The following is a 16,105-nucleotide window of genomic DNA, read 5'->3' as shown; positions in this document are numbered from 1 at the left end:
ATTAACTTTTTGGGATAAAAGATGTATCACAATTAATTAATGATGAATGAATATGAGATCAGAATGTAACTATGACTTAGTCTGTGGTTACTTAATACATAAGTAAGAGCTTAATACTATATTATTTGTGCGCTCTCAAGTGAAGTGTTACCCATTTTTTATAAAAACAATCATTTTGACTAAATAAAGTTATGCTTTGTATCTCTTACAATGCAGAGTTGTAGATACAGATGACTAAATATATTATACCACAGTAATAAAACATACTTGTCCATTTACCTTACTGGAGACTGTGTGCATGTGAGTATTTCAGAGGCAGTTGGTTAAACAGGAACTCTGCAGTTTTATTGTGTGAGATGTCACACAGAACATCATAGTTAACAGCACAACAGTCCTGCTAAAAGTGAGTGACAGATGTGTGTCTCCCAATAGTAAACTTTTTTTATTCTGCATTGTTTTTGCTCCTCCTTAAAATTTTCTTCAGTTGATGCGACAGTTTGATCTGCACATGTGGGGTGTCTCCACAAGAATGGGGGCTTTTTTTTTGTGGGGGGGGGGGGGCTTAATTTAACATACCTGATACAGATAATCAGGCCCTTAAGTAGCATATCAGTATTAGAGCCAGCTTAGCTTCAGCATAGCTAGTGGTAGGTCTCCAGGAGCAGGGTTGGGTAGGGATGCAAATAAATCACATCATACATCCTGTTGGGTCCAGCTTGCTCATTGTGAACTTAGTCTTCCCATGACCAGTAATGCAAAGAAAGAAGTTGCTTCTGTGCTGGTGCAAGCTGCTTTAAGGTAAAATATGTAGTAAAATATACTATCAGACGTTGCTCTCTGAATGTCATTATAGGACATAAAAATAGAGCAATTAGCAAACAGCAGTGCTGTGATCTAGAACTGGTGAATTCACTTGCAAGCCTGCTAGATGCATCATAGTTGACTTCACAGACATGCTCAGGCAGTGACATCATGTGGTTGGTCATATATGGAGGATTTAATTAGCAATGAATCAGATTAGCTACTTTTTCTCCTAAGGACAAAATTAATTTCTGTCAGCTAAATGTAGGTGTTTTTATAGCCTGTGAGCCTGAGTGAAAAGCAGAACCTACTGGTGAGCTTGACGTTGCATGTTATACGCGTCACAGTCGCTGGTTAGGTTTTATTTTTGAGCATCTAAAGTCTCTATGATGTTGCACATGATCGGCACCCTAATGTAAGACAAAGCAGGAAATGCATGCATTATGATCATTAATTTAAGAAAGCATTAGTGTGCCTCCATGCACGCGCACACACCGGCACCCCCGTCAGCCTCTGTCACTAATTCTGTAGGGAACACTGGGTATAAATGAAGGGCGTAACGGTTCTGAAACTGAGACCGAAACCACAACGCAAACGTTCACAATCTCGTATCATCCCCCCCGCCGCAATCCGCTACCACGGGTGCAACCGGTTGAGCTCACAAAAGTCATTTTTCATTTCACAATTAACACTATAAAACATGTAAATCACAAAATTTATTCTACTTAAAGTTAGGAGCAAGCTGTATATTTTGTAAATATGGGAGTGAAGAAGGTGTTCATCCCAGGTGTACCTACACTATATTGCCAAAGGTATTGAGACACCAGCCTTTACACACACATGAACTTTAATGACATCCCATTCTTAATACATAGACTTTAATATGGAGTTTGCCCACCCTTTGCAGCTATAACAGCTTAAACTCTTCTGGGAAGGATGTCCACAAGGTTTAGTAGTATGTTTATGGGAATTTTTGACCATTCTTCCAGGAGAGTATTTGTGAGGTCAGGCACTGATGTTAGGCCTGGCTCGCCGTCTGCACTCTAATTCATCCCAACGGTGTTCTTTCGGGTTGAGGTCAAGGCTCTGTGCAGGCCAGTCAAGTTCCTCCACACCAGACTTGCTCATTCATGTCCTTATGGACCTTGAATGTTGGAACAGGAAGGGCCTTCCCCAAACTGTTCCCACAAAGTTGGGAGCATGAAATTGTCCAAAATGGCTTTGAATGCTGCAGAATTAAGAATTCCTTTCACTGGAATTAAGGGGCCAAGCCCAACCCCTGAAAAACTACCCCACACCATAATCCCCCCTCCACCAAACTTTACACGTGGCACAATGCAATCAGGCAAGTACCATTCTTCTGGAAACCACCGAACCCAGACACATCCATTGGATTGCTAGACAGAGAAGCGTGATTCATCACATCACTGCTCTAAAGTCCAGTGGTGGCATGCTTTACACCACTGCATCCGACACTTTACATTACATTTGGTGATGTACACTCACCTAAAGGATTATTAGGAACACCATACTAATACGGTGTTTGACCCCCTTTCACCTTCAGAACTGCCTTAATTCTACATGGCATTGATTCAACAAGGTGCTGAAAGCATTCTTTAGAAATGTTGGCCCATATTGATAGGATAGCATCTTGCAGTTGATGGAGATTTGTGGGATGCACATCCAGGGCACGAAGCTCCTGTTCCACCACATCCCAAAGATGCTCTATTGGGTTGAGAGCTGGTGACTGTGGGGGCTATTGTAGTACAGTGAACTCATTGTCATGTTCAAGAAACCAATTTGAAATGATTCGAGCTTTGTGACATGGTGCATTATCCTGCTGGAAGTAGCCATCAGAGGATGGGTACATGGTGGTCATAAAGGGATGGACATGGTCAGAAACAATGCTCAGGTAGGCCGTGGCATTTAAACGATGCCCAATTGGCACTAAGGGGCCTAAAGTGTGCCAAGAAAACATCCCCCACACCATTACACCACCACCAGCAGCCTGCACAGTGGTAACAAGGCATGATGGATCCATGTTCTCATTCTGTTTACGCCAAATTCTGACTACCATTTGAATGTCTCAACAGAAATCGAGACTCATCAGACCAGGCAACATTTTTCCAGTCTTCAACTGTCCAATTTTGGTGAGCTCGTGCAAATTGTAGCCTCTTTTTCCTAATTGTAGTGGAGATGAGTGGTACCCGGTGGGGTCTTCTGCTGTTGTAGCCCATCCGCCTCAAGGTTGTGCGTGTTGTGGCTTCACAAATGCTTTGCTGCATACCTCGGTTGTAACGAGTGGTTATTTCAGTCAAAGTTGCTCTTCTATCAGCTTGAATCAGTCGGCCCATTCTCCTCTGACCTCTAGCATCAACAAGGCATTTTTGCCCACAGGACTGCCGCATACTGGATGTTTTTCCCTTTGCACACCATTCTTTGTAAACCCTAGAAATGGTTGTGCGTGAAAATCCCAGTAACTGAGCTGAAATACTCAGACTGGCCCGTCTGGCACCAACAACCATGCCACGCTCAAAATTGCTTAAATCACCTTTCTTTCCCATTCTGACATTCAGTTTGGAGTTCAGGAGATTGTCTTGACCAGGACCACACCCCTAAATGCATTGAAGCAACCATGTGATTGGTTGATTAGATAATTGCATTAATGAGAAATTTAACAGGTGTTCCTAATAATCCTTTAGGTGAGTGTACAGCTTGCATGCAGCTGCTCGGCCATGGAAACCCATTCCATGAAGTTCTCTATCCACTTAAGATAATCTGAAGGCCACATGAAGTTTGGAGGTCTGTAGCTACTGGCTCTGCAGACAGTTGGTGACTCCGGCAAACTGTATGCCTCAGCATGCGTGGCCTACCGCTTTGTAGCCGAGTTGCTGTTGTTCCCAATTGTTTACACTTTGTTATAATACCACTAACAGTTGACCATGGAATACTATCCGATCACGGTACCACACTTGAATTCACTGAGCTCCTGAGAGCGAACCATTGTTTCGCAAATGTTTGTAGAAGCAGTCTGCATGCCTAGGTGCTTGATTTTATACACCTGTGGCTATGGAAGTGATTGGAACATCTGAATTCCATGATTTGGAGGGGTGTCCCAATACTTTTGCCAATATAGTGTACATTGCAGATTGACACTGAAGCGCTATTCATATCTAGCATTAAATAAGCCAATCTAGCAAGAGGTCTACAAAACACTGAGGATGACAGCACCAATTTACTTTACTTTCTTTAGGTTTATTTGTATTTTATTAGACTAAAACAGAGTAAAAAGTAGTATAGAGACTAACTTTAGAAGGAAAAATGAATAAAAAGTGACTTTGTAGTGGCTCAGCGTTTTTCGAAATTTGTCTACGGGAAGTTTAGAGGAGCTGAAATGTAGCAGGTGGAGCTGGTTTGATTGTGTGTGGTGGGGGGGGGGGGGGTGTTGCGTGTTCAGTCTGTCAATTAATTGGGGGCACCTTCTATAAAGCTTTGGTGCCCAGTGGGGGGCATTGCCTGACTTGACGGTGTTGATACTGCCCACTTCCTTCGACTCTCCTAGCAGCATGAGTAAGGTAGCAGTAGCTGTTTTCCTCCCTATCGGCTACGTTTTGCCATTGATTGTTCGTTTGCGTTTAATAGTAACTCGGATTGAAGGCAGCGTGTACATCGCTTCGTAGCAGGACAGTTTCTCCTCCAGTGTGACACCGGTATGGTTTGCCTTTCCCCTCTTGCGTGTGATTGAGGCCGCTGCCTGAGTGGTATGTTTGCCTAAGTTGTCGGTTCTGCCCTCTTTCCTGGCTGTAGCACATAAACTGTCTCTGCTTTTCTAATAGATGGTGTCTGGATGATTTACCGGCTGCAAGAACGCGACGGGGACTTTGTAGGACCACTGCTGCTCTGTTGGATCTGTTTTATATTTTGGTTTTATGTTTCTTTTCATTAATTGTTTTGTGTTAAGTGGTTGTTCTGTATTTAATGTATAAATTTAAATCGTTGGTGTTATTTTGCTTAATTCTTTTGTTTTGTCTGACCGGCTGTTGTGTCTTGAACTGAATAATTGGCCACAACCTCGAATTACCTCCAGCAACATTTACTGTGAACAAAGACATGCATACACCAAGTTGTCCGGCTTGGCCACTGGCTACTTGCTAAGTACCAAAATCTCCCTCTCCTTCTACGTCACTGCCGGCCCACTGTCTAACCCATACAGGGATAATGTGTGAGCGCCATCTACTGGACAACACATTCCTTACTCCTAACCCCCAAAGCACACTAGAACTCCATGCTACAGCTATGGTATCACACCGGCTTTCAGGAGTGTCCTTGTTTGTCCGCTGGTGTGTGGGATGGGTCAATTTAGTGTGGGGTTAGTGAATCGGGGGGCTGGCGTTTGGTGTGCGTGAGCTGCGAGTTTCCTTTTTTTTTTTGGGTTGTCGTGAACTTTGTTTGGGTTTTTTGCTTTACCGAACTCCTACGCTGCCCACTTATTCCCAATTGTACCTGCTACAGAGCTCCCATTTTGTGTCCTTGGGACGAATTGTTCGTTTGCTGTGTTTTTAGAGTTTGTGTAATAAACAATTTAAGTGATATCACGTCTCCTGCCTGGGCATAGACCGAACCTGGGTGCCTTATGGTATTAGAGGAGGATCCGTTATTTCCTTGGGTGAAATTCCCAGGGTGGCGTAATCTGGCATGTCACCTTTCCTTTTTGGGGTAGTGAAAGGGATAATCAGGATTTAACGAGTAGGAAAAACAGAGCCGCCTCGTATCACACGCCACACAAATATAACCAGGACTCAAAAAATAAACTTTGTTAAATGTTTGTTTTTTTCTGTTTCAACAATTTAATATATCACAGTGTGGGAAGACGATAAATGCAGCATCCAAAGCTATGTGTCACTTAGCGTTGCGGAGGTGTAATTGCTGAACAACACAGACACACCAGAGCACAAGTATAAACTCTCACAACAGCATAGGTCACTTGTATAGGTGATGGCTTAGGCTAGATGCAGAAGCATATATCAGCCTTAAGATGGGGGGCTGTGGATGAACCTTGGTGGGGTGAGTTCAGATCACAAGGCCCTTTGTTACCCTTCAGTCCAAGGGTCTCCAACTCTGGTCCTGGAGACCTACTGTACTGTCCAGTAGGTTTTCTACTTTTCCTGGCTTATGATGAGCCACATCTGTTACTGGTATTAACCTGAGAGCACATGTGGCTCATCGGAAACCAGGTTGGAGAGAAAACCTACTGGACAGTAGCTCTCCAGGACCGGAGTTGGAGACCCCTGCTGTAGCCTGTCTACCCCTGCCCCCCCACAATCCACTGTGTACGTGACAGGCCTCTGTGATTCTGATTTAACCCCTGAATTAAGCCACCATCGTCACTGTGAACAAAGATTGCTAAGAGAGATACACTGGGGTTTGTCCCCAGACACAAACTCCGCACTCATGTCCCCACATTGTGTCAACATTATTCTACAGCTTCATTTTTTTGTTTTCTCTCTCATTTCACCACTTTCTTGTCTTGATAAACTCAACCCTCCTGTTGTTTTTCAAGAACTTTAGCCCCCCCCCCCACATAAAACATCCCCGTTCTTGTGGAGACACCGCACATATACAGATCAATCTGTCATGTTTGTTGGATGTAATTCAGTTTCAGTGAATGTGAGTATTGGTGGATTTAAGCTGTGATATAATGTGATATGAATCATGTGACTCTTTGTCTCTGTGTCTTTCAGACTCTCCACCCAGCCCCCAGGTCACCATAAACAGGGACATGGTGAAGGAGGGGGACTCTGTGACTCTGAGGGAGGGGGACTCTGTGACTCTGAGGGAGGGGGACTCTGTGACTCTGACCTGCTCGGCTCCAGCTCCCTGTCCATCACTCCCCCCGACTCTGTCATGGACCCCCAGGCTGAGTGACAGTGTCACTGTATTTCAGGAGAATGATGATCAAACTAAACATGCATCTTCTGTTATGACCTTTACTGCCTCACATCTCCTCCATAAACAGGAAGTCAAATGTACAGCAGTTTACAGGCTCCAAGCAGATAACAGTGAGAGGACATCCCACACAACTGTAACTCTCAGTGTTCAGTGTGAGTCCATTTTGATCCCATTTTTATGAAATTCTGTGTGAGATTTCTTGTCATAATCTCTGAGTGAATTTAATTCTGATGCATATTATGTCTGATGTAAGTGATATTCCTTGGTTACTTTAACATTCCCGCAGATTCTCCTAAAAACACTTTGGTGTTAATTGGAAAAGACGGGAGTCTAACCTGCAGCAGTGATGCCAACCCAGCAGTGAAAAATTACATCTGGTATAAAGTGACTGGGGGTGAAATTGAAGTTGTTTCATACTCACAGAGCCTCACCTGTAATATCACTGAGGTCAGTGGACAGTATTACTGTCAGGCTCAGAATGAACACGGCCTGCAGAATTCAAGCACTGTGCAGCTCCACTGTGAATGTAAGTATCACTTCATATCACTTTCTGCTAAGTGACAATGTTCTGTTTCACCTGTGATGATTTTCCTCCTTATTTGAACGTAAGTATAAACAAACATACTTATCAAACCCATGATTATGCCAAAGCCGGCTGACAGAGGAGTAACCAGTGCAAAGTGACTGAGGGTGACAGCAATACTGTCATATAGTATAACAGGAACTCTTTCAAAAGTTAAATTTATAGCACACAAATGTAATTCTAAATGTTTAGTGTTAGACCATTCGGATCATATTTTGTAAAATTTCTGTGAGCCGTATGAAACATGGTGTCATAACCTTTCTGTGAATTTAAAGCAAATCTGATAGATGGTTATACAATAAAATGGACACACATCTGTTTGCTGTGCAGCTGTCAAAGCTCCGCCCACTTTGATTGGTGCTGCTGCAGGGGCTGCTGGGATGATTCTCACCTGCATCCTACTGACAATTATTCTCAAGTGAGTGTCTGTACCTGAATCTTCCCTGAATGAAAAGGTCCCTGTTTAGATTAACAGTTTTTAACAGTCTGTTCCTGATCACTTCATGATTTCCAGGAAAAGCTGCACCAGACAGAATCATGGCAGTAAGACACAGGAAACAGGGGAATTAACACTGACAAACCAGGTGAGTCTCTCTCATGGGCTGCAGATCCACACAAAGCACTGCCATGCTGCACACAGACATGAGAGTATGGAGAGATCATAAGAAGTATGGACTTTATGACATGTTACCAGCACAATGTGTCATTAAATTAATGACCCTTTACTGACACTTAGTAAATGACAAATTTTAAGTGGAATCATAATTAAGTTTAATTACCACAAACATTCTAATGTTATATACGGTCTGCAGCTGCCCACTTTCTCTGCCTTACTGACCTAACTGTATTTCTCTGTCTTAAACTAAATATTCTCTGTTAATTAGTATGCATTAGCCTGGCATCCTGATCAGTATCTCAGTTCCACTACTATGGAATTCTACTATTTATATTTATCATTAGTATCTTGCTGTAGATTGTTCTATGTTTTGAGGCTGTTCACCAATATTTCTTCGATTAAGCATTGTCTTGTTTTCTTATGACCATATAATTGTAGTTTTTGTGGAATTACTGAATAACTGACCAGTTTAAAAACCACATTTTAAAACTTAACATGCATCTAATTTCTTTTTCTGATTTGCACTTTTTAAAACTATACAACAAATTTGTCAGTGTGAAAATGACACTCCAGTCGTCTATGCCATCATTGAACACAACAGAGAGACTGAACAGGGAACAGGAACCATCCGAGGGAGCTCACAGAGCACTGAGTATGCAGAGGTCAACCTGAATACTCAGAAAGAGCAGGAAGGAACAGATATTAAGTCTGAGGTCCAGGAAGAGCAGGAGCAGCATGTCAATGTCTTGGGGGTCAAGCCTGGACCCAATGATAAGAGGAAGGAAACCCAGAAACCTGGTAGTGGAGATGTGTCTGGATGTGGCTTCAGAGCCCAGGAATTTACAGGGACTCAGAAGAGAAAAACTGAAATTTTGGTTAGGGCTGCACGGATATTTCGTTTCAGCATTGTCATCGCGATGTACGCACGTGCGATGTTAAGTAACGCAAAATAAATTAAGCAGCGTGGACAACGCTTTTGGTGTTTTTGCTAAACTAACAAATGTCACGTTGTTCTTATTCTTAAACAATCCACAAAAGTGTGTCATATAATTTAGGTTAATCTAAAGGTTTTTGGATACAAGGCCGACACGCACCTTTGCACCGGCAGCTAACAAACATGTCGATCACAGAACGAACCACCGATCACAAACATTCTCGATCTCAGCGCTAACCATTTAACCCAGCGCTATTTTGTCACTCATGTTAACCCCCATATGCGATAAGCTTCCGTAGTATATGTATAGCTCATGCACTGTTTAATACTGATTAAGTAATCATTACCATTATATTTGGGCAAAATCAGCTCAATCTTTCTAGAATGATTAATTATACCAATAGAGCAGCGGTCACTAACAGGCGGACCGCGGCCGGGGTCCGGACCCAGAAGCTGAACCATGAAGACCCGGACCGATAGCCAAAATAGAAAGTTATGATTTAAAATCTGACGGGACGCTTCTATTTTAACCGGCGCGACGTTTATAGTCTTTTCGGTAGTTGTTTAGCACTTGAACCGCCGCTTCCCACGCCAATGAACGTCAAACGCCTTTAACCGCGAAGCAAGACGTAGTTCGGCCAATGCCTCCAGATGCTCTTGTGCTCTTGTGTTTTGTTTGTCTGCGCTAATGTGCCATTAGTGTTAATAGCAGCAGCGAAGCGACCAAAAAGCCGTAATGTTCCTAAGAGTGTCTTATCTGTCCTAAAATCATATAGCTGAAACGTTTTCCAACACAGCATGTATTATATAACATGTTGGATAAGTACAGTAGACGTAGTTTATTGGTGATTTCATGTTCATGGAAGATTCCCCTTTTTAACAACTGTATAAAGTAATGTTATCTGTTATTTAAATCAACTCAGGTGAAACAAAAATTGTACGTTTTCAGCATCTGGCATGCCACTCAAGATTTCAGAGTCGCGCAGGAAATCTTACGGCAAATCTATATTATTCCATTATAAACCTAAAATAAGCTACGTCAAAAGTGTATCTACACGGTTAAAAAATAAAAGCAGACTATTTACAAGGTAGGAATTGTTACATATGTATGCAGACATCTCGAATTGAATTGTACTGAATTAACTTGATTTGACAGTCAGGTACTGATTACATGCAATGCTGATACAACTGATAGGTTACTTAAATATATATCACACTAAATAGTTAGACATGATCTTACGGACCTTTGCTTCAAGACATTTTCTCTAACTGGACCTCTTTACATTTTAGTTGAATATCCCTGCAATAGAGCTATTGAACTAATTAGATTTTTTTAAATCCCAATATCGCAATATATATCGCAGAAATATTAAGTATTGCAATATGATTTTTTCCCAATATCGTGCAGCCCTAACTGGGGTGCAACAAGAGACCATAGAAGACAGGAAGAGCTCAGTGCTGGATGATCAGCTGAACACACCTGAACCAAAGGAGGAAGCAACATATGGGAACATCTGCCATCAGCTGGGCACCAAAGGTCCAGATAAGAGGTCTGCTACAGTGGAAGCTTCTGGGAATACGCAGCAAAGAGGTGCTTCTAAGGGTCAACAAGATGATTATGTTATTGTTTTAGAAGAGAGGGGAACCAATGAGAGTGAATATGCAGTGGTGAAGAAGGACAAAATTATGCAGTAGAAAATCCATCCCTACTGGTTCATGGTTTTCAGACAATGGAAGTGAACTGTTACACTGTATGTGTTTTGAAAATACTGAAATGGGGAAAAAAGAAATTGCATATTTCAGTTATTTGTGGAAATTGTAAAGAATTATATCCCATTTATGCAATACATTGTTACTGCTTTATTGGTTTTATATTTTTTAGCAATACATTTTTTTAGTTGTCGTAACATGCTGCAAACTAGCTGGAACCAGCGTCTAAAGTAAAAGTAAAATTAATAGCCAGCAAACCAGAAAAAATAATATCCACAAAATGAGGAAGTGCCAGCAGTTAATGCACTCTGGCTGCGTCTGAATTCAGGGGCTGCGTTTGAAGACCAGATGTGTCACAGAGGTGCAGCAAGGCTGTCACATGTCAACGGCTACTTCAAATATGACCTAGAAATGCATCCTTCTGTTGCATCCACCCAAAGGCTCCTTCAGAGCCTAACCTATCCCAAGATTCATTGTATGGACTTTCCATAGGATGCAGTCTGCAATAGCTCTGTAGTCTGTATCTTTTGAAAGATGCAGTTCCTGAATTCGGACCCCGCCTCTGTATTAATGCAATGGGCTTTTCAGCTCCGAAACTGTATTTAGCATGATGTCTGGCACTTATTTTTTTAATGCAGCAGCAAATAATTTATAGATGTGATAGAACTATGATAGAACAATATTAACACAACACAGAGTCAAGATTTGGTTGCAAGAAAGTGGAACATGAAAGATTCTTTGTTCGGGTAATGTTTATTAATTTGATTAATGTAAAACATTCTGCAAAATTTACATGAGTACATGTTGCAAATTATCCTTAGGGTATCCAATGGACAATAAGCAATTAGTGAGGCTTAGAATACATAAAGTATCACAAAAAAAGCTCATAGAGTCAAACTTCAACAATGCATAACTAATTGATCTTCCTTTAGCTCCTCCTTCATCTCCACCTCACAATGTATTGCTTTCATTTTCCCAATGCAGAAGGGACATGCATGTGCACACATACACATGTCAGGTATGAGGGGACTGCTCATTCACCCATCCATCCATTATTGTAACCACTGAATCCCAACTGGGGTCACAAAGGGCTGGGAGCCTATTCTGGGAACAATGGGAACCAACACACCACAGGGTACACACACACAAGGCCAATTTAGACACACTAATCAGCCTACACTGCATGCTTTTGGACCGTGGGAGGAAACTGGAGCCCCCAGCGAAAAGACAGATATTTATCACGTTGTGTCCCCATAAGGATAGGTATACCTGCTCGCATGCACGCACACACACAACATATGCTGACCATGAAGGGTAAAGTACGGTATGCACCCTCACATTTTTCACTTGCATACTGCATAATAACACCTATTGCTTGTCTCATTGGCATTTTTGAGTTGATTTTTTTCTTTATTTTTTCATTCTTTTTCTTCTTTGCTATCTTTCCTTTTGTTGTCAAATTAATGACTTTACTGTATTCATAGTGTAGCACCACGTGTCCCAGCATGCCCCACGTGTCCCAGCATGCCCCACGTGTCCCAGCATGCCCCGCACGCAGTTGTAAATAGCCCTTGTTGTGTTGTTGTTGTTATTAATGTTAATGGTTCCATTTCCTTATTGTGGTGTGTGTGTTTGCCCCTGTCTTGTGTGTACCTGGTCTGATCCTCGCGTGTACTTAGCGTATGTAAATCTCCCAGCGTGTGTGCATCTTGCAGTTCATCATCTGACAACCTTGTGTTTCCCATCTGTGTCTTTGGTTCGATGTTCGTTGGGTGCCTGTTGTAGTCCTTTTAAGGACTGCTGATAAAGAGCGTGTTTTCCCTGGCAATGAAGTCTCCGTGTCTTTCTCTACTCTTTCTCTAGGTCCGGCTGGCACCACAATATAAATTTACAATAAGTTTACTGTCGTGTTTCCCCGGTCCTGCTTCCAGAATAAAACCCCGTTTGCCTGCATCCTCGGCTTTGCTCGCTTGCTTCCCGGCTCGCTCGCTTGCTCGATCACAACACCTACACCACAAATGTCAAGCTGAAGGCCTATAGGCCATATCTGTCCCACTGCACAAGTCTTTATGGCACACAAATGATTTTGATATTCTGTTAAAAATGGAATGGGAATAGGGGAGTAATGATACACAAAGTCTGTGGCTTGATGCAAAGCTCGGTTTTAAGCTCATGATTCCATGTAAAAAAAGAAAAAGAAAAAAAGCATGACTGAAAAGGTTTTTGTGGTAGAGCTATAAGTGTTTGCAAGGTCCCACTAATTTAATACAAGTTTTCATATTAATTTTTTTCAAGAAGATCTATAACATGAACTGCAAGCTCAGCAGATTAAATCAGCATTTAAGGATAACCAAGCACTTAGTGATGCAGGCATCAAACTCGGCATGGACACTAGGAAAGGGTGAAAAAATCAAAATTTCCAATAGTGCGGAAAAGTTCATTATGGGGCTTCTGCTAGTTCATTAAACCACAAACCTTAAACCAGTCCCTCTTCAGTCATCCCATCCCTGTATCACACGGATCTGTTAACATCCCAACTGAAGCAAAAATTAAAGGAACTTTTCACTTTTATTTCTGACATTAGCAACAAATGAGACATTGTTAAAATGTTTCTATAGTATCGTGTCCAATTCGAAGTTACAGTCTAAGCCATTTTTCTTTTCAGATTCTTAACCTGCTTCATCACTGCATGGCTACCTTTTCTTATGAAATCAGTGGATTAAAAATGGCAAGATCATCTTGCTGACCATCATAAGCACCACTGTCCTCCTCATTGCTACATCTTGTCTGGACCTTTGGTGCCCAGCTGATGGCAGATGTTCCCATATGTTGCTTCCTCCTTTGGTTCAGGTGTGTTCACCTGAAATTTGTTGTATAGCTTTCAAAAGTGCAAATCAGAAAAATCAATGATGCATGTCAAGCTTTTAAATGTGATTTTAAAACTGGTCAGTCATTCAATAACTCATAACACAAAAACTGCACTTATATGGTCATAAGAAAACAAGACAATGGTTAATTAAAGAAATATTGGTGAACAGCCTCAAAACGTAGAACAATCTACAGCAAGATACTAATGATAAATATAAATAGTAGAATTCCACAGTAGCAGAACTGAGATACTGATCAGGATGCCAGGCAAATGCATACTAATTAACAGAGAATATTTAGTTTAAGACAGAGAAGTACAGTTAGGTCAGTAAGGCAGAGAAAGTGGGCAGCTGCAGACCTTGTATAACATTAGAATGTTTGTGATAATTAAGAAAATTATGATTACACTTAAAATTTGTCATTTACAAAGTGTCAGTAAAGGGTCATTAATTTAATGACATAAATGGTGCTGGTAATATGTCATAAAGTCCATACTTCTTATGATCTCTCCATACTCTCATGTCTGTGTGCAGCATGGTAGTGCTTTGTGTGGATCTGCAGCCCATGAGAGAGACTCACCTGGTTTGTCAGTGTTAATTCTCCTGTTTCCTGTGTCTCACTGCCATGATTCTGTCTGGTGCAGCTTTTCCTGGAAATCATGAATTGATCAGGAACAGACTGTTAAAAACTGTTTAATGAAGCAGGTACCTTTTCATTCAGGGAAGATTCAGGTACAGACACTCACTTGAGAATAATTGTCAGTAGGATGCAGGTGAGAATCATCCCAGCAGCCCCTGCAGCAGCGCCAATCAAAGTGGGCGGAGCTTTGACAGCTGCACAGCAAACAGATGTGTGTCCATTTTATTGTATAACATCCTTCAGATTTGCTTTAAATTCAGAGAAATGTTATGACACCATGTTTCATACGACTCACAGAAATTTTAGAAAATATGATCCGAATGGTCTAACACTAAACATTTAGAATTACATTTGTGTGCTATGACTTTAACTTTTGAAAGAGTTCCTGTTATACTATATGACAGTATTGCTGTCACCCTCAGTCACTTTGCACTGGTTACTCCTCTGCCAGCTGGCTTTTGCATAATCATGGGTTTGATAAGTATGTTTATACTTACGTTCAAATAAGGAGGAAAATCATCACAGGTGAAATAGAACATTGTCACTTAGCAGAAAGTGATATGAAGTGATACTTACATTCACAGTGAGGCTGCACAGTGCTTGAATTCTGCAGGCCGTGTTCATTCTGAGCCTGACAGTAATACTGTCCACTGACCTCAGTGATATTACAGGTGAGGCTCTGTGTGTATGAAACAACTTCAATTTCACTCCCAGTCACTTTATACCAGGTGTAATTGTTCACTGCTGGGTTGGCATCACTGCTGCAGGTTAGACTCCCATCTTTTCCAATTAACACCAAAGTGTTTTTAGGAGAATCTGCGGGAATGTTAAAGTAACCAAGGAATATCACTTACATCAGACATAATATGCATCAGAATTAAATTCACTCAGAGATTATGACAAGAAATCTCACACAGAATTTCATAAAAATGTGATCAAAATGGACTCACACTGAACATTGAGAGTTACATTTGTGTGGGATGTCCTCTCACTGTTGTCTGCTTGGAGCCTGTAAACTGCTGTACATTTGATTTCCTGCTTATGGAGGAGATGTGAGGCAGTAAAGGTCATAACAGAAAATACATGTTTAGTGTGATCATCATTCTCCTGAAATACAGTGACACTGTCACTCAGCCTGGGGGTCCATGACAGAGTCGGGGGGAGTGATGGACAGGGAGCTGGAGCCGAGCAGATCAGAGTCACAGAGTCCCCCTCCCTCAGAGTCACAGAGTCCCCCTCCTTCACCATGTCCCTGTTTATGGTGACCTGGGGGCTGGGTGGAGAGTCTGAAAGACACAGAGATAAAGAGTCACATGATTCATATCACATTATATCACAGCTTAAATCCACCAATACTCACATTCACTGAAACTGAATTGCATCCAACAAACATGGAGCCAACTTTTTGGAAATCTCTCTATATTAGTAAGATAATGGTCAACAGTCATATAAAGATGTCTATACCTTTAACATTAATTTTCACGGTTTCAGCAAAATTATACTTAAGAGGATTGTTGTCTTCAATCCTAAAGGAAAAGATACTAGTCCATCTCAAGAGAATATTGTTCAGGACTGTGGTGCAGTTCTTCTTAAATAAATTCCCAGTTATATTTCCTTGAATGTAATTCTCTGTTTTATTGGAAAAAAACACAATTTTCTCATTAGGGGCCCTTCTATTTGACCACCACATTCCGACTGGGGCTTTCAGATATTGATCATAGTCAGATGGAATCTGGAATGTGCAGGGAATCAGCACACAGGATCCATGCAGAGCTTGTATGTTCTGAGGCATCTGGACTGACCAGGTACTGCACAGAGCCCCTGTAATCATACCAAGAAACACTGCTGTACATTTACACTATAACAAACACGTCAGTATATTACATTAATGTCATAAATTCAAAAATACAAGATATTAACTTCAACTGAAGTCATTAAACTGTGCAAACAGAGGAAACATGCTGTCAGTAAACAGGCAAGTGAAGTCTGCAACCCCCCCCCCATT

General features: G+C 41.5%; 2 protein-coding genes and 1 long non-coding RNA gene across 4 annotated transcripts; 2 read left to right on the top strand and 1 right to left on the bottom strand.

Moving 5' to 3' along the window:
• Positions 1–4,280: 4,280 nt before the first annotated feature.
• On the top strand, positions 4,281–5,341 carry LOC111851524 (uncharacterized). The gene is made up of 3 exons (XR_002840029.2): positions 4,281–4,371; positions 4,444–4,562; positions 4,638–5,341. It is a non-coding gene; the product is annotated as an uncharacterized lncRNA (long non-coding RNA).
• A 1,143-nt stretch (positions 5,342–6,484) lies between these two features.
• Positions 6,485–9,061, top strand: LOC140581217 (uncharacterized). The gene is made up of 6 exons (XM_072703099.1): positions 6,485–6,902; positions 7,037–7,276; positions 7,664–7,751; positions 7,848–7,917; positions 8,504–8,824; positions 9,005–9,061. Exons 1-6 carry the CDS (start codon positions 6,581–6,583, stop codon positions 9,059–9,061), a joined length of 1,098 nt encoding a protein of 365 aa, XP_072559200.1. The 5' UTR covers positions 6,485–6,580.
• Positions 9,062–13,113: 4,052 nt separating this feature from the next.
• Positions 13,114–15,875, bottom strand: LOC111851570 (B-cell receptor CD22-like). Of its 2 annotated transcripts, none has more exons than XM_072703201.1 (6): positions 15,565–15,875; positions 15,051–15,386; positions 14,677–14,916; positions 14,207–14,294; positions 14,041–14,110; positions 13,114–13,471 (listed from the first exon to the last, which is right to left on the bottom strand). In XM_072703201.1, exons 1-6 carry the CDS (start codon positions 15,788–15,790, stop codon positions 13,370–13,372), a joined length of 1,062 nt encoding a protein of 353 aa, XP_072559302.1. In that variant the 5' UTR covers positions 15,791–15,875; the 3' UTR covers positions 13,114–13,369. The 2 variants fall into 2 exon arrangements, with proteins under 2 accessions (XP_072559302.1, XP_072559303.1); XM_072703202.1 differs by having other exon boundaries at positions 13,114–13,453; positions 15,565–15,873.
• Between the last annotated feature and the right edge of the window lie 230 nt (positions 15,876–16,105).

Source organism: Paramormyrops kingsleyae, chromosome 19 (assembly GCF_048594095.1).
Source record: "Paramormyrops kingsleyae isolate MSU_618 chromosome 19, PKINGS_0.4, whole genome shotgun sequence".
Taxonomy (NCBI): domain Eukaryota; kingdom Metazoa; phylum Chordata; class Actinopteri; order Osteoglossiformes; family Mormyridae; genus Paramormyrops; species Paramormyrops kingsleyae.
This window is presented reverse-complemented; position numbering and strand designations above follow the sequence as displayed.

Coding starts and splice junctions, on each gene's coding strand:
- LOC140581217 (XM_072703099.1), top strand. CDS start 6,581: ATGGTGAAGGAGGGGGACTCTGTGACTCTGAGGGAGGGGGACTCTGTG. Junction 6,903..7,036: donor TGTAACTCTCAGTGTTCAGT/GTGAGTCCATTT, acceptor ACATTCCCGCAG/ATTCTCCTAAAAACACTTTG. Junction 7,752..7,847: donor CTACTGACAATTATTCTCAA/GTGAGTGTCTGT, acceptor CATGATTTCCAG/GAAAAGCTGCACCAGACAGA.
- LOC111851570 (XM_072703201.1), bottom strand. CDS start 15,790: ATGTGGTGGTCAAATAGAAGGGCCCCTAATGAGAAAATTGTGTTTTTT. Junction 15,387..15,564: donor CGTGAAAATTAATGTTAAAG/GTATAGACATCT, acceptor TGTGTCTTTCAG/ACTCTCCACCCAGCCCCCAG. Junction 13,472..14,040: donor AATTAACACTGACAAACCAG/GTGAGTCTCTCT, acceptor CACTTTTGAAAG/CTATACAACAAATTTCAGGT.